Source organism: Leptonotus elevatus, chromosome 2 (assembly GCF_054856555.1).
Source record: "Leptonotus elevatus isolate MCC_2025b chromosome 2, RoL_Lele_1.0, whole genome shotgun sequence".
In the NCBI taxonomy this organism is placed as follows: Eukaryota; Metazoa; Chordata; class Actinopteri; order Syngnathiformes; family Syngnathidae; genus Leptonotus; species Leptonotus elevatus.
Genome location: NC_141240.1, coordinates 17,529,745 through 17,552,285, shown reverse-complemented (window position 1 = coordinate 17,552,285; position 22,541 = coordinate 17,529,745). Strand labels below are relative to the sequence as shown.

Below are 22,541 nucleotides of genomic sequence, written 5' to 3'. Positions count from 1 at the left end.
GACGTAGTGAAGAATTGTACTTGTGGCAGTTGCTCAGCCAAAGGGCATTCTTCTTATTTCAGCTTCACTGACACACTTCAAGTTTGCATTAAAAAGGCTTTATCTCACTGAAAGCTGACGGTGATTTATTGTAACAAAGCGGAGCAACTTGACTCAAACTCTAAACTCAGCAAGGCGCTCTCACACGTTGACGAAAAGCAGCAGCACGTCCAAACACGACCACATAAGGCAAAGCCACATGCGCTCCCGTGGCCCTGCATCCAATAAGGTCTTGTTAACGCTAAATTGGATGAATGTGTGTCCAAGTCGCCATTTCCTCCGAGGAGCCTCAGCAGCAACAGCTGCTACCAATGGCCAAGCAGGCTTTTTCAGCGCCTGACCGAGGATTTCCCAAAATAAGCCCATACGCAAGCAAAAATAGACAAATGGGTGCGAGATTTAAAGGAAAGTTGAGCGGGGGAACGTGTCATTCGCAAGTGATGGCTGCAAAAAGCAAAATGGGCTGATGTTTAGTTTATGCAAATCAGTTGTGTCAAAAAAACTTTTGCATTGCTAACAGCAGCAAAGAAGCAGACTAGTGACACATACTATGCTGCAGTGATATGGACAAGGGGGACAGTCAACATTTCAAAGTAATATACAATATATAGGGGTGTCAGGCTATTAATATTTTTTATTGTAATTAATTGCATGACTTCAATAGTTAACTCACGATTAATCGCACATTTTATATCTGTCCTAAATGTACAATAAAATGTTTCTTTTCGCTTCGTAAGTTTTCATACTCTTAACATAAAAGTGGACAAAAATGTTAAGCTAATAGAAATGTCTGCATCTTTTAGTCATTGATACATTAATTTCATAATTCATAAAATGTAGTTCAAATAAAAAATATATATATATAAAAGATAAGTATGATATTGATTTGTGTTGTCATTTTTCTGCCACTAGATGGCATAACTGTACGCCGTTGGTGACAGCGCAGTGCATTTTTCTTTTCATATTAAGATCTAACTAATCTTTAACATGAAGTAATTTTGCACATTTTTAAAATTGTAACATATAACATAAATATATGCATTATTATTAAATGTCTTACTGCTAAATTTTGACATGGACATGTCTGCTGCATTGCGACTGGAATTCCCCCAGTACAGATTTTCCAAGTAAGGGGGGGTCATTAATCGCGAGTTTAAAAAAATTAGTGGCGTTAAAGGAACTTTAAATTAACTCAAAATGAATGCACTAATTTTGACACAATTAAAGATCAGACACTTTTTATTTGATTTATTGCATTTCAACATGGTGTAACAGACCGGTTCTGTTAGTGGTTGGCAATCCTTTCAACGGCTTGACTTCTCATGTAATCACTCTTTGCAATTCACTTTTTGCTTCTACTTCAAATCCTGAGCATCCTTTGGAGTTTTTTTTTTCCAGATATCATCACAATTGGTATGATTTGGATTTCAATTTCACACGAGCACACTTTTCATCACTGGCAAGGCTGTCCTCTCACAGCCTCTCCAGCTCACCTTGCAGCGATCACCGCAGGAACAGGAACACAGCGAGTCTTGGAGCAAATCTTCATAAATCTTGTCTGACTCCACTGTACAATATCTGTGTTCACGTGAGACGGCACAGGCCCGGCCACCTGCTTTTCCCGCATTAAGCCCGCCCTCCCTCCACGCTCTGTGAACTTAATAAAAGCTGCCATTAAGCAGCGCTTCATCTGTTTGGGCCCTAATCTGCCTTATAGGCATCATGTGGCCACATATGTAGCACACACCTGTCAGTCGGCTTTCTCAACGCAGAATGTCGTCTCGCTCTTGCTCCCAAAATTTTCCTGCCATACAAAGAGATTAGTCAATATGTCAAACTGTAACGCAAAATGAAATGAACAAATAGACTGAAAGTCAGTTTTTGATGGATGGATGGAAAATGAAATATATTTTATGTGATTTGCCCATAGCCTATGCATGTTTTTTTCCTCCATATTTAAAATAACCTAAATGTCATACATAGACGGATGGGAAGTTAGAAAGTCCGAGGTCCTAACCCTAACTCCCAAGTCACCCTGATGAAAAATTGTGCCCCCACCCCATCATGAAGTTGCCCATCCCTGGTTTATGTGTCCAGACTTTAGGGACACCCTGGCCTGTGCGATCAATAGTGACTCCATCACTGGCATCTTTAAAAAAAAAAAAAAGCTTCATGATGAAAGACAGAATTGATGCTAAAGAAGAGGGCTTTTATTTCATCAAATTGTAAAGTGTTGCTTTATGCTTTCTAACTAGAATCTGTCGAGCAGATTCTTTTCACCTTTTTCATTTAAAATAAGGCGTTCATTCAGTACAAGCCTGCACAGGATTCAGAGGTTGTTTCCGTCTGGTTTTTGTGTAATATAATTTTCATGTTCATCTTTTTTTCTTTTCTTTTTTATCAGATGATTATATTTAGGATGCCAGCTGGTGGGCAGATGGTGATGCCTTTACCTCCCTGTTCTCTCTTTTTTTTTATTGGAAAAAAAAACATCACAAGGAAGTGAAGGAGGAAGGACGGGAACAGCTGTAGACAAGGGGACAGACAGACAGACAGACTTGGCACACTGGCTACTGCTCGGTGACATGAAGGAGTGGGAGTGGAGCCCAGCATGTCCCTCAAAGTAAACAAACAATGAAATCATTGTGCCCCAACCCCCCCCCCCCCCCCCCCCCCCCACGAGCCATCTTGTTAGCAGTAGCAGGCCTTTAAATCCTCGGAATGGTCTTCAACTCTTACGCAGAACCTCCTAAGATGGGCAGTATCACACATCATACAGTCAAACGAACACGAGTCCACATTCATAGGCTGGGTTCTCCTCATGTACCCTACATTTCCCATAATGCCACACATGACTTGCACCTATTCATGCCCCATAGCATTATAGGAAAAAATGCCTTGTGAAAATCATGCACTGCAGATATAATAATTCCAAATAATAAAAATGACACACACAAAAAAAACAATGTAAACTTACTTTCATTTTTGAATGTATTGGTTGCAAAATAAATAAATAGATAAATAAATCAAATGCATTTTTAGCAATGACTACAAATGCCTTTCAATGTATTTACAAGTCTGTTTAGACATACTTGCCAGTTACAAAATGTTTACTCCGTGCTGGCAGTTCCACGCTTCCGTACTCATCTCACCCTAACCAGTTACAGAACAACATACAGTGAAGATAGCGACGGTTTGAACATGAAACAAATTCCATGACTTAACATTATTATTTGGAAGGTTGACTGCACTCTTCTCACATCAGCCGTCCACTACGGCTGAACACGACAACAAATATGGTTGGTTCTTCCACCTGTGTGAATGCGGATGAGTTTTGCGTGTGTGCGTGTCCCTCCGTCACTTGTATCTTCTTTTTCATGAGAATATGAGACAGATTAAAAATGTCCCTGATGGATTCATAGTAGAACAAAGCAGGGCACAAGGTCATGAAATATGAATCGAAGCTGTGAGCAGCTGGAGAACTTGATGTGTGTTCTATCAGTGATACACACACATGCGCGGGCACACATACGCACACACACTTCTGTAGTGTCAGTGACATTACAAAAAAGGCAGCAAGTGGACTGCTTTAACCTTTGGCCCCGCTTTCATCGAACCCCCCCCCCCCCCCCAAGCCCCCGACAAGCTCAAGCACCACATGTACTGGATGTCGTCATTATATATTTTCTTTATTTCCAACTTTTTACAAATCCTGCAATTTTACAGCCACACACATACAAACGTAGAAACTAAATTCAAGTGATTATTGTCTCCCAGCTCTGACAGTTGTCAGCAAAAGAAAACAAAAAAATGATGCAAAAACAAATCTAGGAGGATCTCTTGCTTTGCGAGAGAGTCCCGGGAGACAGTCTGTGAACGAGGCATGCCCACAGCAAACTACTAATAGAAACAAATAATAATAATAACAACAACAATAATAATAAAGTTCAGTTAATGAGGGGAGAGAAAACAAAGCACACACAAAGATGACAAATGAGAAAAACACATTATTAAATAAACCAGACACATTCTAATCAGTGAGTTTGAGCTTTTGACATTGTGAAAATGCTTAATAACGGAATCCAACGATGTTTACAGTATCAACTGTTTCCAAATAAATCTGAAGCAGTCGTGCTTAATTGAGAAATTTCACACACACAAGCAAACTATGACGTTATTTGTTTTCTTATTATTCACTTTTTTTCCTTCTTATGGTTTTCTTTTTAAAATTTAATCAAAGAACGTTTTGTTATTTTTTTTTAACAGAGGAAAATACTGTACAACCTCTTCTTTTTTTCTTCTTAAAACAATAGCTGGAGGAAAATCATCTACACACATCTTTATTCCCTATATGATGGACATTTATTTCCAATGCCAAGCTCAGGAGATCATTTATAACCAGTGTGTCCACTCCTCAGTCATACATATTTGCTCAATACAAACCAGAGTGACAGATTGATAATTTAGCACTACAATAAGAGCATCGCCATGAAGTTTAAAACTTAAAATCACAGTCTGTATTAGTGTTTCTTGCAAGCATGCCATTTATCTGGCACACGCGTATTCTTGTTACCAAATTTTCCCATCAAAAAAAGCAAAATAAAAACCAAAACAGCTTTTTTTTTTTTTTTAAATAAATCACAAAACATTTTTTGTCACACTAACATCTATTTGTGCATTAAAGCAAAGTGAACTAAAACATTTTAAAGCAAATTCCCTGTAAAAAGATATATATCATATATATAATATAGTTTTTTTTTCAATTCCCAGATGGTAAAATGAAACTAAAAAGTGCAATAACACCCTAAAAATTCTCATTTTTGGAAGTTCACATAAATATTAAATAAAAACCTTTATAAACGGAGCTTGACTGTTACAGCCATGACGGCGAGCGGGGGGAGGAAAAAAGAAAAGAAAAAGAAACTTAACGCCATTTGAGGCAGTTTCGGTCTGTACATTTTTCCAACATTAAATACACTACCTGATGCTCCTCCCCTCCTTCCCACGCTACATCTAATCAAATCTTGGACCACCCCCCACCCCCACCCCTCACCAACACACACTTCCATGAATTACAGATTGATATGCTTCTCACTGACAGCAACAAAACAACATCGTAATGCAAACGGTAACAAAAATAAAGTCGTCCACCGCCACTGTTTTTGCGTCATGGTCAGCTAGTAGAAAAGTGCACTATCACACACAGAGTTGATCTCCTCCACCCAAGATGGTGGTTATCATTGTTGGGTGTGAGGAGGGGGGGGGGGGGTGTTAAATTACACAGGCTGCTCATTTGGTGCGCAGAATGCCAGCCCAAGTGAGGCCGAGCGCTTGCACGCCACTCCCGAACAAGTCCAACGTCTTCGAGAGACTTCTCATGGTGTCTCATCATCATCATAATAATAATTAGACATAATACAGGGAAAAAAAACAATCTAACATTTGAACACATCCTGTTCCTCCTTAGTGATTCACTTCCCTTTTTTTGTTTTTTTTGTTGTTGTTTTTTTTAAAACGTGTGCTCGGCCCGGCAGGTGACGTGGGCAAAGTTCCTTTTCTTTCGTCACACACTGACATAGATCGTTATAGAGAGAGATTTGTTGTTGTTATTTTTTTTCCACACAAAAACGTGAAAAATAAAAGTAGAAATAAATTAAAGTCAAACATGCACACACACAAAAAGACTGATGTGTAGTAAAATGCTTTACATTGCCGCTCCCGCGTGGAAACCGGGGCCCAATTCCATGTGTTCATCTTTTTTAATGCATTATTGAATTCATAATGTTGGTCATCTTGTAAACATCATCATCAATCATCTTTTTGCTTTTATTGTCATGGTTGCCGTTTCTTGTAGTCATGTGAAGTCTGCAAACATGATGAATGAGGCCTCTTTCGTTCTTGTTTGTTCATCGGACATCGGGTTGCTTTCCCCGAGTTTTTCTTCACGGGTTGCCATCTTGATTTTCCAGTTGGGAAGCGCCAGTGTGGTTAACGGAAGCATCGAAACTCTCGCCGTTGTCCTTCTCCTCTTCGGGCTCTGCCGCCGAATCGTCATTCGAGTCGCTGTTGAGCTCTTCCTCCTCGTCGTCGTCCTCCTCTTCGTCCTCCTCGTCCTCGGCCCGCGCCTCCTCCTCGGGCGACAGGTCGTCCTCGGCCTCGCCGGATGTTCCAGTGGTGTCGTCGTGAGCCGCCAGCATGCCCAGTGGCGCAATGTGGACCGGCGTGCGTCGCGCCACCTCCTGGTAGATCTTCTTGCTCAGGTCCAGCGAGTCGTTGAGACCCAGACCGGCGGCGTTCTTGAGAAAGAACAGGGAGCTGCTGGTGTCTGTGCCCAAGTTGAGGGAGCCGTCCAGGCTGATGGAGGACGGCGGGTACGGGTGGCTGTACTCCGGCCTGCCGCCTCCGCCGGAGTAGAGCATGCAGGGGTTGTTGACGGGGTGGGTGAGTACGCGGGATGCACTAAGAGCGGCGGAGGCTTGAGGGCCGGCGGAGGAGGCCAGGTGGTGCATGGCTTCGGGTTTGGGCGAGACGGACGGCAGCTCGCCCCGCTCCTGCTTCTCGTGCTTGCGCTTGTGCGAGTCCATCTGGGACATCCCTACCACCGTGTGCTTACATTCGGGGAAGGTGCAGTGGAAGTGGGAGCACTTGAGCTTGTACTTGCAGTCGGGAACCTCGCAGTCGACGCTGGAGCTGAACTGGCAGAATCCGGCGGCGCTGATCACGTCCTGCTTGCCGTGGTGCTTGCGGTGGGCCGTCACCTTGGTGCTGTCGGTGCAGCGGAAGCCGCAGCGCAGGCAGTGGAAGTGGGTGCTGTTGCCCGAGAACTGGCAATCCAGGAAGTTGCAGCTCAGCGTGGACTTGAACCTCTTGAAGTCGTCCAGGACCAGGTTGTCCACGCGGTCGTGGTGCTGGGCGTGCTTGTACATGTGGGTGCGGCCGCAGAACTTGTAGCCGCAGTTCTCGCGGGTGCAGTGGTAGTGGGTCACCTTCAGGGAGAACTGGCAGCTGGTGTCCTTGCAGTTCTCGTACAGGTCGTAGCGCCGGAAGCCCTCCAGCATCATGCCCTCGTCCAGCATCTTACGCGAGGACGGCGTCTTGCGGCGCTTGCCGAACGGGGACATGTCCTCGATGATCCAGAAGCGCTTCTTGGCTCCGGCGGCGGCCGGGATGGAGATGGTGTTTCCTGGAGGAAAACAACGAGAGGATGCGCATTAAAGAATAATCAGTCGCTTCTCAAAGTGAAAGCCACAAACCAGATAATCACATTGTGAGATCTTCCTGGTTGCAACGCTAATGTCCCACCTTACTCAGCCAGAAGTGCTTCACAGCTGAGTAAGCACAGAGAGCCACAAATTTGTACTCCTAATTCCCATCATGATTCCAAGAGGGAGGAAAGTGATAGATTGACTTTGGAACATGACACTTTTACAGGGTGTCTCCTGCCTCCAAACAGAGACGGACGGGACTGGGGGTCCTAACCGGCCCTCTCATCCGCGTGTTATTTTATGTGGGGGCCGCCCACCTTCGGCAACACCCTGCGCTCACCGTTAATGATGTGATCTCTGTTCGGTAAGATGGGAAACAGTGGGCCTCCATAAAACTTGAGGCGTGATTAAAATAACCGGCTTCTTAATGGAAAATTAGATGAGGACTAAGCGTTTTTGTTTTTTTTCTTCTTGAAGACGATATCAAGTTTAATACATTATATAAACACGCAAGCGCACTATTTGGACAAAAGTATTGAGGCAGTAAGTAGCCCTGAATCATGTCCATCAGGGGTTGGGCTAGGCTGCGTAAAGAATAGTACTTCTCCATCTTGCCAAGACTATTTCACTTCATGCCAGTGTAGTTAGACGCACCAACATTTTTTAGAAAGTCTTCTATAGGAATGTAAGTGATCATTTAAAAATGCAAAAACTGGCAGAGATTTGTAGAAATAAAGTGTTGCATATTGATATTTATCCATTTCCTAATGATTGTGAGGAATAATTTATGTGATAAGTAGTGTTCACATAAATATCATTAATTATTAATAGGCTTTACATAATCCAGATTTTTTTGGGCGGATCTCCAATCAGCGATCAAGTTTGAAAAAAATTATAACCGATTACAAATTTGATCAGAAGATGGAGTAATATATCTATTTAAAAAATGTACTTACTTACTTTTTTTACTTTTACTTTTACTTTTACACAACAGTCAACCGCTGCCATTTGCAGGTGATAGAAACTGGCCCGGCCCGGTGAATCGCAAAAACCCACTTATGATTGTCACCAATTGAAATACATGTCATATCTTATTTCGCGGAGCCGAACAATGATGTCATTGATCAATCAAGCAAATTAAGACATAGCAGCCAATCACCGATTTTGTATAAAAATGCAAAATATCGTCTGATCAAATCGCTGTAAAGTCTAATAATAACATGAATACATTTGTTTCAGAAGTGTGTGTGTCAAACTGGTAGACTCCATCAATTAATCAAATAAAAAAATATTTAGCATTAAATAATTAAGGTTATTCCTAATATGACTGCACAGAATGAATTTTTTAATAATCAGATTATAAGAAACGATTCTCAATTTATCAAATAATTTGATCGATTTATTGTCAACTAATCGATTGATTTTGACAGTTGTACTCGTAGCCCTTGGCACTAACAAGTAGCGAAGAAGTAGCTCTCCGCCACAAAAAGATGAAATGATGTAAAGCAAGTGTTTTCATCATGACTCTGAATGCATGCTGGAAAATCTTCTTCCCACAAATGTACACATGCTGACACAATGAACATGTTGCACAAAACTCAACAGTGAGTGACAGCTGCAGTGTTGTTTTGCTTCGGGGATAAGTACCTGCAGCGTCCTGCACTATAGGGACGTCATTTTTAACCGGCGACGGAGTGGCAATGATGGGGCTGTAAGCTGGTGTGTTGGTTGGCATGACAACACTCAGAGTGGCTCCCAGAGAGGCGCTGAGCAGAGAGTATGACAGACAGGATGGAGAGAGGAGGTATGGGAGCGAGGGCAGGGGTGGCCGCAGGAGAGCGGGAGACAGGGATGTAGCCTGGGCCGGCAGGCCCGCTTGAGGGACGGAAGGAGGAGGTGGAAGTGGCGGCGGTGCAAGAGGAGCAGGAGGAGGTGAGGAAGGAGGAGCGGATTGGCTAGTGTCAGCAGGGGTGGTGGGAGCAGAGGTGGTGGTGGTGGTGGTGGTGGTGGGCCAGCCTTGTCCTGGAGAGACAGGTTGACCAAAGAGGGTGAAGGTCGGGCAGGAGGGAAAGGGTTTGGGGCGCACACACCACACGCACACACACACACACACACACACACACACACACACACACACACACACACACACACACACACACACGCACGCGCACACACGGGATGGGAGGTAAACAGGGAAGATAAAGATAAGAGAATGATACAAAATGAGGCCCATTCAAGACAAGTAAGAACACATGGAGAAAGGTGAAATCAGAAGCAGGTATACAGTTTTTTGGGGAAATAAAAATGATTCACCTCATGACAAAGTTCACATCAAGCCAAACAGAGAAGATGTATTTTCTGTATTTTTACTTTCTTGTTGTATTATATCGATAGTAACTTCTTAAGAAGGGTTTGGATTTACACTTAAAGGGGAAGTCGTCTAAAAAAAACGATTGCCATTAATATGTTCTATGCACCCCCACGATGGAACATGAACTAAGCGTCAAAATTCACCTGCTTTTATCCATCTCAGGCGGCGGCCATTTTGCCACTTGTTGTCGACCGGAAATGACATCACAGTTGCACAGGCCTCAGGTAACGACCAATCACGGCTCACCTGTTCGCTGAGTTTGGAGTTTGTGACATTCGCAAGCTGTGCTGCGATTAGTCGTTACCTGAACCCCTAAGCAACTGCGATGGCATTTCAGTCGACAGCCAGTGTCCAATTCCGCAATTTTACTCACCAAATAAAAGAGCAAACATTCCCCAATATTTTTGGGTTGACTTCCCCTTCAAGGCAAAACATCTGCTTTGTGTATTGTTTCAGTGATTTCCATAATGAGTAAAATAACAAATAAAAATGCTAACAATCACCAAACAGACCCAAGTCGATTTGATTCATAGCTCTATTTGAAAGAATACAGCAGCATATGGCTCCGATTTCGCAGGTTTGAACTGCTATGATGAGGGCATGCAGTGCATGATTTCATGATGATGAGTGATGCGTGACATTGCCTATCTCCGCCTGTCACACTCGTGGTGGCCCCTCCCAAGAACCTACCTGCTGGGGAGCCATCGTTGCCCACGGGGGTGCTGGTGCAGCTGCGGTCTTGATTGGACGACTCGGAGGAGATGCCCAAGGGGCTGCCCCCGCCTCCCATGTAGTCGACATAATCGTCAGCGTCGTCTACGGTGGCGGAGGAGTAACTGGAAGTGATGTCAGAGTGGGCCGCCATGGCCCCCGACATCATGGCCGAGCCATGATGCATGTCATCAGTCCTGTGGCTCAGCGGCATCACCTGTAAAAATGAAAAAGCGTACGTTGACGAGAACACTGAATGCCTTTTCATTCACACGAGGTTTGCCTTTTGGAAGCTCACACTTGTTTTTACATCTTCTGGGGGAAAGGTACAAACAGAACTGGAAAATCCACATGGGAGTTCCTTTACAGTAGTATGTGGGCCACAGAGATTAAGAATGAGACTTCAAACAACATCTTGAATGTCACTGAATGTTACGACATTGGAAGTATTATATTGTTGTATTTGTCAAATTTCATATTTTTTCAAAAAATCCATCTTTATCAAAAATCGATGTTGAAAATGGCTTGTCTTCTTTTGGTGATGCAAAGTTAACAGTTGAAAACTATGATGTTTTTGGGATCTCCTGAAAAGTGACGATTTTGAAAGTAAAAGGTTTTGGCCAGACGCCAGCAATATGTATGTATATATATATTAGGGGTGTGAATTGCCTAGTAGCTGGCGATTTGATTCGTATCACGTTTAATAGGTCACAATTCGATACTGATTAATCCCAATACGAATCTATAAATTGATTATTGCAATTTTTTAAAACTCAAATTTAGAAAATACTAATCAGTAAACTTGTACATGTACACTGTAAGATTTGTATGAAAATGTATTCATCTGAAAATTCAGGCTTATAACTGGGCCACTGCATTTAACAGGTTGCAGTCTGTTTCATTTTGAACAGCACTGAAATAAAACATTAAGGCTTAATGTTCCATTAATAGAACATTCTTCCATGCTTAATGTGTGAAATCCAACCCTAAGTAAGACGTTTTGTTGAATATTCCCATCAAAAATTGATGTTTAAAAATCGATTCGGCCGCATATCGAATCAATTCGAGAATTGCGGCGAACACCCCTATATATATATATATATATATATTTACTACAAAACACAAAAATCGTGTTCATGAAATGGGATTTATGGGATAACTTACTGCCTAATGTGAAATTAGATAACATTCCATAATATTTATGTTAGCTCTCGGCGTCATAAATGGGAATAAAAATGAGTTGACTGTTTGAAGGAAGCAAATTCCATACAGCAAAATAAAATGCAATCCGTGCCATGGAAGGTTTGTGGAAGCGACCTGGCACCTGCTTCCACTTGACAGACTTTTGTGTAATTAACCTTTTGAGAATGGCATGCAGCTTGTGCCACATGCTGAGTCAGTACCTGGGATGGGACGCGATCAAAGTTCTTCCCCAGCATCCGCCTCATGTGTTTGCGTGCGTGTGACGTCATCTGGTGCTTGAGCAGGAAGGAAAACTGGCAACCCTCGCGGATGCAGTGAAAGTGGCTGTTGACTTGGTTATATTTGCATCCTGGCAAAACACACAAAAACACCAATCCTTGTAGACTTGTACCGTCGTTGTGGCGAGAAGCTGCTTTCCTTGAATATTGTCGGTGCGACAGGGGTTATATGGTGATTAGATCACACAAAGTGCAATGTTTTTTTTAATTTCATGATATAGCGATGGCAAAAGAGAAAGTGCACGTTGGAAGAATATTAGATCAGTGGGGTGTCACACTGAGCAAGTCAGGACTTTTGTGCACTAAACCTGTGGAGCTCTTTTATTACACTGACATGCTTTATTCAATTAAGAATTTACATAAATAAATTCTCATTTTCTGTGTGCCAATAATGCACACACCACTGCGAGCCAAAATAAATACACAATTATTGCCCTATTAAATTCATTTTTCCAAGTGCCTCTGTTGTCATTTGCTCTTTTGTTCCCTTTTTTGAAACATCTTCTGCTCTTTCCTCCTGTTTTTAATCCCTAATTGCTTTATGATTTCAAATTAAATGAATGTTCCGTTTTGTGCCACCTAATCAAATACTCTTATATAAAGGCAAGCAGAAATAATTGAGTAACATGCTGGGCAGGTGCTAGCACGTCAGTAACCATGGCAGCCGGGTTTAAGAGCACCATACGTGTGTGTCATCAAACAGCGCACACACGGGGCACGTTTTAAACCAGGCCAAGTTAAGCAAATAACAGTAACGCTCGTGACATGGCGTGCTTTTTGTCACGCACAAACCAGGTAACATCATCTGTGGTGTTCAGTTTAATGTTGCTGCCATGGATACTGGCAAGCCATCAATTCTTTATGACTGGAGTGTTAGCCATGTTAATCCTCTCTGTTCCCCCCACCAGCGCCGCCCCCACGCCCCCGCTCAAACAATACACTTGGCAGATCCGGCTGGGGACGAAAAACAGCTGTTTCGGGCCTGTTTTTGTTTGCTTTGTCTAAGCGTTATGAAAAGCTTGTGTAACCGCCCGAAAACACAACAACAACAAAAAACCCAGATCACTTTTAATTCATTTGCGCGCAGTGGCAACAGCGGCTGTGAGGCGCAGCTTCCCAGCGCAAACAGACTAAACCAGACAAGCCGGTTAATTAACTAACACAAACCTAATTGCTCATTTCTGACGGGGGCAAAAAGGAAGAGGAAAACAAAGCTGGATACCCACTGATGTTATTGCAGATAAAGTAAGACCACCTTGGGGACCTGAGGTGTCATTGCGAGTCATAAGAAAATCAGAAAGCAACACCCCCCCCCCAGCCCCCGCCCCCCCGCCTCCCCTCTCTCTCATTGCAACACTGCACTTGCTCTCTCTTTTGAGAGTATACGAAACATTAATGTACATCTCCAGGCATGGGAACAAAAGCTTGATGGTCAAAGTCAAAAGAGCAAGAGGTTGTCATTTTTCCATTTCAAATTAGCACCGGGGGAATCTGAGAATCAGTCGGAAGGAGACACGCAAACAAACAATGAGGGTCTCCAGTATTCACTTGCGTGGATTTTGTTCAGTTATCCAAGAGGAGACTGAGGACAGCGAGTGGAGACTGCGATACAGAACGTCCTCACTTAAGACTTGTACAGTCTTGTACAAATACTCACAATTCTCACGTATCGGTACTTTTTTCATTATATGTCTAGAAATCTTCCATTTCTATCTCTGCAATGACAAAATAACATGTTTACTTTTACTCTGATACCCACGCGACCTTGAAGGAACCCTGACGTAAAATCAGCATCCGCTAGCGTTGCGAATGTTCACCCCTCGGTAGGATAAGGGCTTAAGTCATATCCACTAAATAATACTATTAAATACTTGTCCTTCTACTTCCGGGTACTTTTACAAGACTGCCTATGACTCGGCAAGCTAATGCTAGCGTGTCATTTATTTGAGTCATCGCTAGCCGTGTATCATTAAATTTTACAATGACGTGGCAATGGCAAATTGTGGCTTATGGTATAACAGAATATAAATAGAACTCTTACCTTTGATAAAGTGAAGCATTGAGCCAAACCAAATAGGTACCAAGCACTAGAGCAGTATTTCCTACCCTTTTTAGACCCACGGTATATATTTTACATCAAAATCTATCACAAAAAGTATAAACCGCGCGCTTATTTTATGGTGGATACATTTTGAGGAAGATATGTTAATTGTTATACCGTCACTAAATGTTACCGGCATAGCTTGGAAATAAATAAGTTTCCGACCAATTAAGCCAAATCGTGGTTGGCAAACACGTGACCTGTCCATGAGAATGTTTCTCACCCAGCCGCCTGCACTCCTCCCTCTTGGTGAAGTACTTGAAGCCATTGGCGGCGCGGCGCTCGGCCTTCTCGTGCTTCTTGACGTGCCACGGCAGCTTGGTGGTGATGTTGGTGACGAAGTAGCAGCCGGGACGCAGACAGTGATAGTGGCCCCGCATCCGGAACTCGCAGTGCTGCACAGACGAGGCACACGTACCATTTCATGAGCTAACATCGGATGTTGTTAAAAGAAAAAAAAAAAAGCAACATTACTTATAGTGATATGTGTGCTGAGTGATAAGTGTCGTCGTAATGCTTGAGTAAAGTCAATTTTATCCTGCTTGTTAAACTCAATAATTCCATGACGACTTTTTCAAAGAGAAGCTCATGATGTCATAGCACTTCCAGAACAAAATCATAGCAATTACTAAGTATCACATGGACTATAGAATGATCTACTATGCTGTATTGTATTAATCAACGTTAACCACCAGTCCTTAATTCAGATCTGCTCACCGCCTTTATGAGGCATATTTGCATGATATCTGGTGATTGCAACGATATCTTGTGATGTATTAACTAACGCCTGTGATCGTCGTCAATGTCTTGATTGGCATTTCAGTTTGGCGACAGCACAACAACAACATTTCTGATTTCAATTTCGAGACCGATTGCTCCCTCTTGGAACAGGGCCACTCTCTAAGAAGAAGAAGGCGTCACCCCTCCTCTCTAACATGTCTGTACACCACCATCTGTTGGTGAGGCCCACATCCCAAAGGACCGAGCCAAATAAGATCTGCTCGGTTCAGGAGATGGAAGCTCGGGGAGGAGGGGGGAGGGGCGGGAGGGGGGGTTGCCTTTGTGAAAGGGGTGATTTTCGACACATTAATGAATTCATTTAAACGGTTTTCCAAATACGGGCTCATGAGAGCAGGCGGGGGCTGCCATTTAGATTTCATTTGCAACGCATTGCGCTGATTTTTGCCCTATTCCAGACAGCCTTGTTTACTGTGCCAGTGACAATGATTTATTGGGTAATATCAGCTAAATTGGCCTTTTCTGAGAGGAGAATGCGGCAGTCAAAATGACATTATTGACATATAAACAGGCATTACTGGGGTGACTTGACTGTCTTTTTCAGCTGAGATGGAAGGCGGCGAGCCGCGCTTGTGAAAGCCTTGAGTCCAATCACCTCAAATAGTGCCGTAATGGGCAGCATACTTCATGCTTAGAAAACACTGGCAGAGGGGCTGACAGCAGGTATCATTGCAGTGCACTCACCTGGTTGGGACACAGACACTGAAGGGAGTAATAGGAAAACTGGTCGCGGACGTTGACCAGGTTGTTGTTGGGGTTGATGTGGTCCAAACAGTGGGACTCGGCCTTGCCGGACGTCTTGCACACGTACTTGCAATTCCCGAACAAGCAGTGGAAGTGGAACTTGTTTGAGTATTTGCAGTCTGTTGCCAAACAGGGATCACTGGATGGAAAAAAATCAAATTTAATTAATGAAAGATTTTTAAATGGCATGGAAAGAGAAATATATTGTACAAATAAAACTCCAAGTACTAGGAAGTGCAGAATTTTTGCATCTCCATTTCAGTAAAATTAGGCATTAACATTGCATCACTAAAGAGAGCAAGGCCTTTTTGACTCTTTAGATTGGTTTAGCAATAATTGTTAAAAAGTAGAGAATACAATTTCTGGAGAAAATGCGTGTGAAGGCTGAGAGGTTCAATGAAAAAATGTGGAAGGATATTGAATGACTGGGAATGATATAAGATGACCTGGAATGAGCCAAACAGTTTGAAGTCAGAATGGTTTGAATCAGTTAATACAATCTAAAAGATAAACTTTTTTTTTTTAATTTTAGGCTTTTATTTTGAAAAAAAAATTGCGGGAGGGATCAATTGAGCAGTTTAAAATTGGAACGGTTTGATCGGTTGGTAAAAAAACAAAACAACAAGTAGAAATTAGAGGAGAAAAACTACTATATTTGGATTTTATTTTGTTATTTAGAAATCTTTTAATTTTTAGCATTTATTTTGAATTTTTGAGAATTTTTTGATTAGCTGAACAGTTGGAACAATTTGAATCGGTCAAAAAGGTAGAAATTAAAGGAGAGAAAAAAAATCATATTTGTTTGCTTTTATTTTGAAATTTTGAAATATTTTAATATTTGGCATTTATTTTCAAATTTTGAGAGAAAATAGTTTTGGGGATTAGCTGTACAGGTTGAAGTTGGAGCAGTTTGAATCAGTCAAAACATTTTGAAATTAGAGGAGAAAAACAAAAAAATCTTATTTTATACGAAATTTTGAAGAAATTCTAATTCCAACAGATTGAGTTGAATGTTTTAAATTTAAAATGGGAACAATGTAAATATATAATGTTGAAATATGCCATTGGGATTGAAAGGTGAATTTTTGGTTAAAAATAGTTTTGGGGGAAAATGTAATGAGAAAATAGTCCTGAACAGTATTATTTTTTTAAAGTATTGAAATTGGAATGGATTTGAAAAAATTAAAATAAATAAGTGATCAATATAAAATATGCAAATTTGTTATTTTTGGGGGGTGAAAATTTATGAAATTGACTGTGAAAAATGTGACAATTTTGGAATGTGTGAATGTTAAATGTGCCTTTGGAAAAGAATGGGGACATTCTGGGTGAAAAAACACAACATTTGGGGAAACCCCTGAATTTTTGGAATAAGAAAAATGGATTCCCGGAAGTCATGAATTTTTGGAATATGTTGAAGTGGAATGGTGACAATTGGTCACACAATGTGGAAGGAGTAGCAGGACAAAAAAGTGCAAGGAATAAAATAAAAATAACAAAGTTAATGGTGTAGAATAACGCGTGTGCCTTCAGCCTTCACACAATAGCACTCACGTGGGGACTGACCAGCAGTTACTGATTTTTAAAAATATATTAAATTGACCAAATTAGGCCATAGGATGTTTTTAGTAGATGATCCTCTGCCAATTTATTCTTGTGTGAACTCTAATCCTTTGCAGACAATGTCTGTCTGAAGCATGTCTTAACAGATACTGCCTAACAACTTTATGTAATTTTCAAGGCAAAACAGCATTTTCAGCTCAGCATATCAGTCATGTTTGTAGAATGCATTGCTGCAGGCCACAGAATTGTTTGAGAGCGCCATTAGAGTTTGCGTGCGCGTGTGCATGCAAATTGAAGCTCATGCAGGGAACGCATTGTGGAAGATAGTCTAGCTATGCGCAGAATTCAGCGTTTTAGTTCCCCTACTCATTTCTAACGTGTCAAACAAATGTTTGTCATACTTTTCCTGGAACTGAAGAAAACCAGGTTTGACTTGCGGCTTTGAATTCTCCAGCGAGGTGGTGGCCAGAGGGGAGTTGGCTGGCAGGTTGGGCATGGAGGCCGGCATCTGGGGGATGCTGCCGGTCAGCTGCTTCCAGGCCAGCAGGGAGGGAGGAGGGGAGCTGTAGCCACCGGAGGAGGAGAGATGCGCTACATCCATGGAGGGGTTGTTGGCCATGGAGACGGGGGCAGCGGGCCGCAGAGGACCCCCCTCGCCGGACACTTTGCCCTCACCGAACGGAGGCTCTGACTTCACTTTCAGAGTGGCTCGGAGGTGGAAACTAAAAACACAGGAGCTTGTTTTTTGAGGCTGATCAAATATATTTTCAAAGATTTCACCGATGCAGCACATACTTTGCATGTTTTATGGCTCCGTCCACAGTACTGAAGAGAGCGCCACAGTCCTCTACCAGACAGTGAAAGTGTACTTTTTGGAGGAAGTCACACTGAGCCTCGCAGAAGTCATCGGTGTCAAACCTTTACGTAGACAGAGAGGAAACCATTTACAACAAACAACACAACTGACGTCACCTCTCTAACTTTAGTATTGCACCTCAAATCGGTTTAGATTCCTATCAGAGGAAGACGGAAGAAAAAAAAAACGAGGGGGTTATCCTGTGATACATATGAGCGGGACGTTATTGCTACTACATTGACGATAAGAAACACAAACTGGTATACAAAATATTTTGAAAATGTAGTTTTAATTAGTTTTTCGGGGTGGTTAGTTTTTATTACTTTGAGTTATTTATAAAATGCTTATTTTTAGTTAGTTTAGTTAGTTTCATTATTAGTTGGTTTTTTTTAAAGAAAAAAAAAGTGTATTACTTGTGTGCAATATTTAAAAAACACCATGGTAAATTTAGAAAAGTAACGCATTTCTTACCTAATGTTGCTTTTCGGCTGAGTTAAATTGAAAAAGCAGGCAAGCCGAGCCATTGGAACCAAAAGTCAAGCATAAAAAATTGTCGCCAAGGAGCGACGTCATCTGAAAGTGCTTTTCTATTGGCTGCTGCTAGATGACTTCTTCAACAACGTGACACACTTTCAGACGTCCTTATTCCGGTTGATATCAAAATCTACTTAAAATCACATTTAAAATCATCCCCAAAGGCTCATGCATTCAATTAATTACCAAAGACTGACATTTTCGCAATAGTTATAGCTAGTTTGTTAGTTTTGTAAACATCAAATTTTCCTTTTTTAAAACGCATTTTCGTTTTTATTTTATTTCGTTAACAAAATTGTTTTTTCAATTTTAGTTTTAGTTTTTTCGTCAGTTTTCGTTGAATAAAATAACCTTGGTTCTACGCATCCAGCTCTGCTTTCTCAATTAAGGTTTCTCAGTCAAGCTGTCTCCGTCAAGTGTTTTCTTCGAGGCCATCTGAATCTAGCCCTGTTCTGTGTTGTTACTTTGTATTTTTGTAAATAACGACTGTTTCCCAATTCCCGTGTCTTGTCTGCAATTATGTCCTAACTCTGCACGTCACATATCAAGACATTTTAAAAGTAGTGCTGCGATAATGACTGACATTTAATTCAATCAATAAAATTGGGACTAAAAAGTCAGTTCATGTAATTACAATCTGACCACGAGTCTCTGCCAACTTTTTCTTTTCTTACCTGCGGAGGTAAGTCCTCCAGATCTCGCTGGGTTTGTCTACCTGGGGCCTCTTCAGAACTTGGCTCAGGTAATGGGCCGCCTCCGGGTTCTCGCCGGCCTGGCCGGCCTCCAGCTCCGTCTTCAGGTGCATGGCGTTAAAGAGTGCAGGGTTCACCTGTGACATCTACAATAAGACAGGCAGTGTAAAACTAACAGGCGGGAGAGTTGACACACTCGCACAATTTGGCGAGGGGAGAAAAGCGCAAACGGATTTACAAACGTACAGCTTTTCGCTTGAGAGCAGGCCAGGAACGCTTGCCAAGCGTCCTCCGGGACCGATTGTTAACCCTTTAATGTGATGCGGGGGCTTGAATAAACCCCCCAAAAGGCAACCTGGCAAGCTTTTTAAGCTTTCTGGTCATAATGATGACATAGGGGAAATTGTATGGGGAAGAAGGTCTTGAACAGTTGCCCATGAGTAAAAAGAAATGGGGGGCTGACCTGTCATTAATGTGATGGAAGACATTGTCCATTTTAATCTTCACAACACACACACATTCAAATTTCCATAGCCTAACATTTGCACTAGCTAAAAAATGAGTAGCACCTCCCTCTTCTTTTCAACGGTAGCGTTTTAATCATATCATTTATAAACTGTGGATAAATGCAGAGCCAGACAGGGCAAGGAGAAGAAACATAAAGGGGAAGTAAAAATGGAGCCCCGAGTTCAAAACAGCTCATCAGAAAACAAACATCACTATATATCTGGGGTAGCAGCCAGCTACTACTTCATTATATTAATTTGTGTGAGGTGCGATGGAAATTACAGCGTGTGAAAAATGGCTGGAAAATTTAAATGATACAAACTCATCTTATTAGCGGTGAAACATTAAAAAACAAACAGGCCCCGCCGTGTGCCGCTAATTTGTCTTGGGATGAAAGGGCTTTGATGGATGGGTCTTACCTTATTCATAAGCGAGGATAAAAGAGATGCATTCCCTGGTACAGCATGTCCATTTGATTCATTACTGCAACAAGGAAAATGAACAATGTTTCGTAAAGATTTGCATGAGAACAGTAAATATTACTATTTATCATGTAAGGTGTGCCAATGTAATGAAGATGAAAACACTGTCTTGTTAAAAAAAACAACAACAACTGAGTTGAAGGTTTACGCAAACATATTTCTCAGACAAAAACTGAGACACGAGAAGATTTAAATAAATGGAGTGTTTCTGATAAACAATCGTGTCCTTTTCAATCAGTCAAAGTTGCTATTTGCAATGTTCACACTTTGCAAAAAACACTTGAGACTCGTGTACCTGTTGTCTTTCTTGCTCAGGTCCAAACTGTGTTCCTGTGTGGACTGATGTGAGGCCCCTGAGGAGGCTTCCACCGGCTCCTGCTTCACTTGAGCCAGATTAAACTGGCCGAGCGAGGCCGGCTGCCCGCTCCCTGACAATCAAGGAGAAACAACAACGTTATTGTTGGTCAGCACTATTATCCCATGACGAGATCCAATCTGACTTCTGTCCTGGCCCGAAAAGAGAACTGGGAGTGATAATTATTGTGAAATTATGTCAGGCCGTCAAGCCTTTTAAATGGTGATTGAGAGGCGGGCAGTATGAGGGAAAAAGACTCTTTTTTCTGAAGCACTTGTCACAACTCATTTGCCGGGCTGCCTCTTAACTGGTCATTAAGTGAGATGCTAATGCTGAGGGAAAGTGGCAGCCTCAGATTGGACACCCCCCAACCCTAGCCGCTTCCTTGTTGGCCTGGCGACGTGCTGCAGCCAATACTGCTGAGCGTACCCACGAGGAACGGGGGTGTTATGCCGGTCAGATTGGAGATGACAGCCAATCAGATCGGTTCAAACAAAGCGACCTCTTGCTTGCATTCTGATCCAAATAGGGTATGTGGGAGATTCTGCAAGAGAGGAATACACTGAAGACATTTTCAACGGCATTCAGTTGAGTGCGGACCTCTGCCAAGGCTACATAAATGATCATTTGGACCAACAGCCAATTGTATACTTTCGTCTAGTTACTGTAATTGTCTTCTATGAGTCATGATTTAGTCATTGAAAATCTAAAAATTATTAATCAGCAACCCAATGTAAAACAAAAAGTAAATACCGATTCCTCAAACACAGGCCTACACAGTCGTAAGTGTTTCTTGCTTAAAGAGTTCATTTCTAAGCCCATTTTATCTGTAGTGCTAAACGAAAGTGCAGCACAAACTGAGCCACAAACCAGTCTCTAATCAACAATAAAAGTGACATTTTGAATGAGAACTTTTCTTTCTACAATGTTTTGTATGCGCTCCCACTAGTCTAAACATGTCATTTTTATTCCTATTTTGTTTGTGGAATATCCACCCATTTTTACCACAGACATAGTCCTACCGCTTACTCGCCGCTGGGAAACGTAAAGCCACCAGCAGCCATCTTGCTAAATGACATCACAGTTGCAAAGGGCTCAGGTAGCGACCAATCACAGCTCGCCTGTTTTCTGAGTTTGGTCATGTGACGTTCATAAACTGAGCCACGATTGGTCATGGCCTAAGCCCTGAGCAACTGTGTGGCAAAACTTAAAACACAATGTTAATCAGAATACCGTGTTTAGACAAGTGGGGCTGCATAGAACATATTGTAAAGACAGTTTTTAGATTGATTGTTCAATATTATTACGAACATACTTTGTACACAAATCAACTTATTAACTAGAGGCTTCCAACCACTATATGAGGAAATGTGAACACTAACAAAATACAACTGCCAAGAAAATATAACCTACTTGGTGGAGGTAATAAACAAAGACCAGAGGGACAATGTAAGGCAGAAATGTTGACTGGAAGATGAACCCTCTCCCCCCAATCCTCAAGGGATTGAAATATTAATTTGTCCCGGGGCGATGCAGGAAAGCGGAGGCTTTTGGAAGACAATAAGTGGCATTTTATCTGCAAAAATGGGAGCATGGAAGGCATGGGCCCCCACCCCCCCCTGGTGTCGCCTCCTAGACACCAAAACATCAAAACACCAGCAGGGTTTTGGAATCTGGTAAGGAATTGTGTTGAGGGATTGTGACAGGCAAGGTCATGGGCAGCCAAGTGTGCGCCCTTGGCTTCACCCTGGTTAGGACAGTCTCTCTCTTTTTTTTTTTTTTACTGCTGGGGAGAAAAGAAGAACAAACATACGTGAGGTGGGAGGGCGGACATGACCATGATCTGCCCGCCCCCTCCCTCCACTTGGTGCTACAAGATGACCCAGAGACATATCAGGCAGAATAGAAGTCGAAAGGCCAGTCTTGGGCCTTGTCAGCTAAAAGCTCGGAGATGGGCAAGTGTCAATGTCAGTTCATCTTAACAATGGCTGTGGTTGGAGGGGATTGTTGGTGAGGGGTGGGCGCCACTCAAGAAGAATGCAGTCATAATTTTACGTCTACTTTGAGGTCATGAAGGCTCGCAAAGTCCAGCCTTCCCCACC

At 42.2% G+C, this 22,541-nt stretch overlaps 1 protein-coding gene across 6 annotated transcripts in view; it reads right to left on the bottom strand.

Annotated features, from left to right (window-relative positions):
• Window positions 1-3,707: 3,707 nt before the first annotated feature.
• Window positions 3,708-22,541, bottom strand: part of casz1 (castor zinc finger 1) — a 212,956-nt gene continuing 194,122 nt past the window's right edge. For 4 of the 6 annotated variants that reach the window (XM_086068777.1, XM_086068776.1, XM_086068774.1 and 1 more), the window contains 11 exons: window positions 20,380-20,512; window positions 20,022-20,085; window positions 19,078-19,241; window positions 17,809-17,931; window positions 17,415-17,735; window positions 15,391-15,589; window positions 14,132-14,303; window positions 11,730-11,878; window positions 10,306-10,543; window positions 8,892-9,266; window positions 3,708-7,222 (listed from right to left, as the gene is read on the bottom strand). In XM_086068777.1, coding sequence (XP_085924903.1) covers window positions 5,982-7,222; window positions 8,892-9,266; window positions 10,306-10,543; window positions 11,730-11,878; window positions 14,132-14,303; window positions 15,391-15,589; window positions 17,415-17,735; window positions 17,809-17,931; window positions 19,078-19,241; window positions 20,022-20,085; window positions 20,380-20,512 — 3,179 coding nt within the window. In that variant the 3' untranslated portion in view covers window positions 3,708-5,981. The remainder of the gene's footprint in view (window positions 7,223-8,891; window positions 9,267-10,305; window positions 10,544-11,729; window positions 11,879-14,131; window positions 14,304-15,390; window positions 15,590-17,414; window positions 17,736-17,808; window positions 17,932-19,077; window positions 19,242-20,021; window positions 20,086-20,379; window positions 20,513-22,541) is intronic. The other 2 variants (XM_086068778.1, XM_086068780.1) reach the window with 1 other exon arrangement.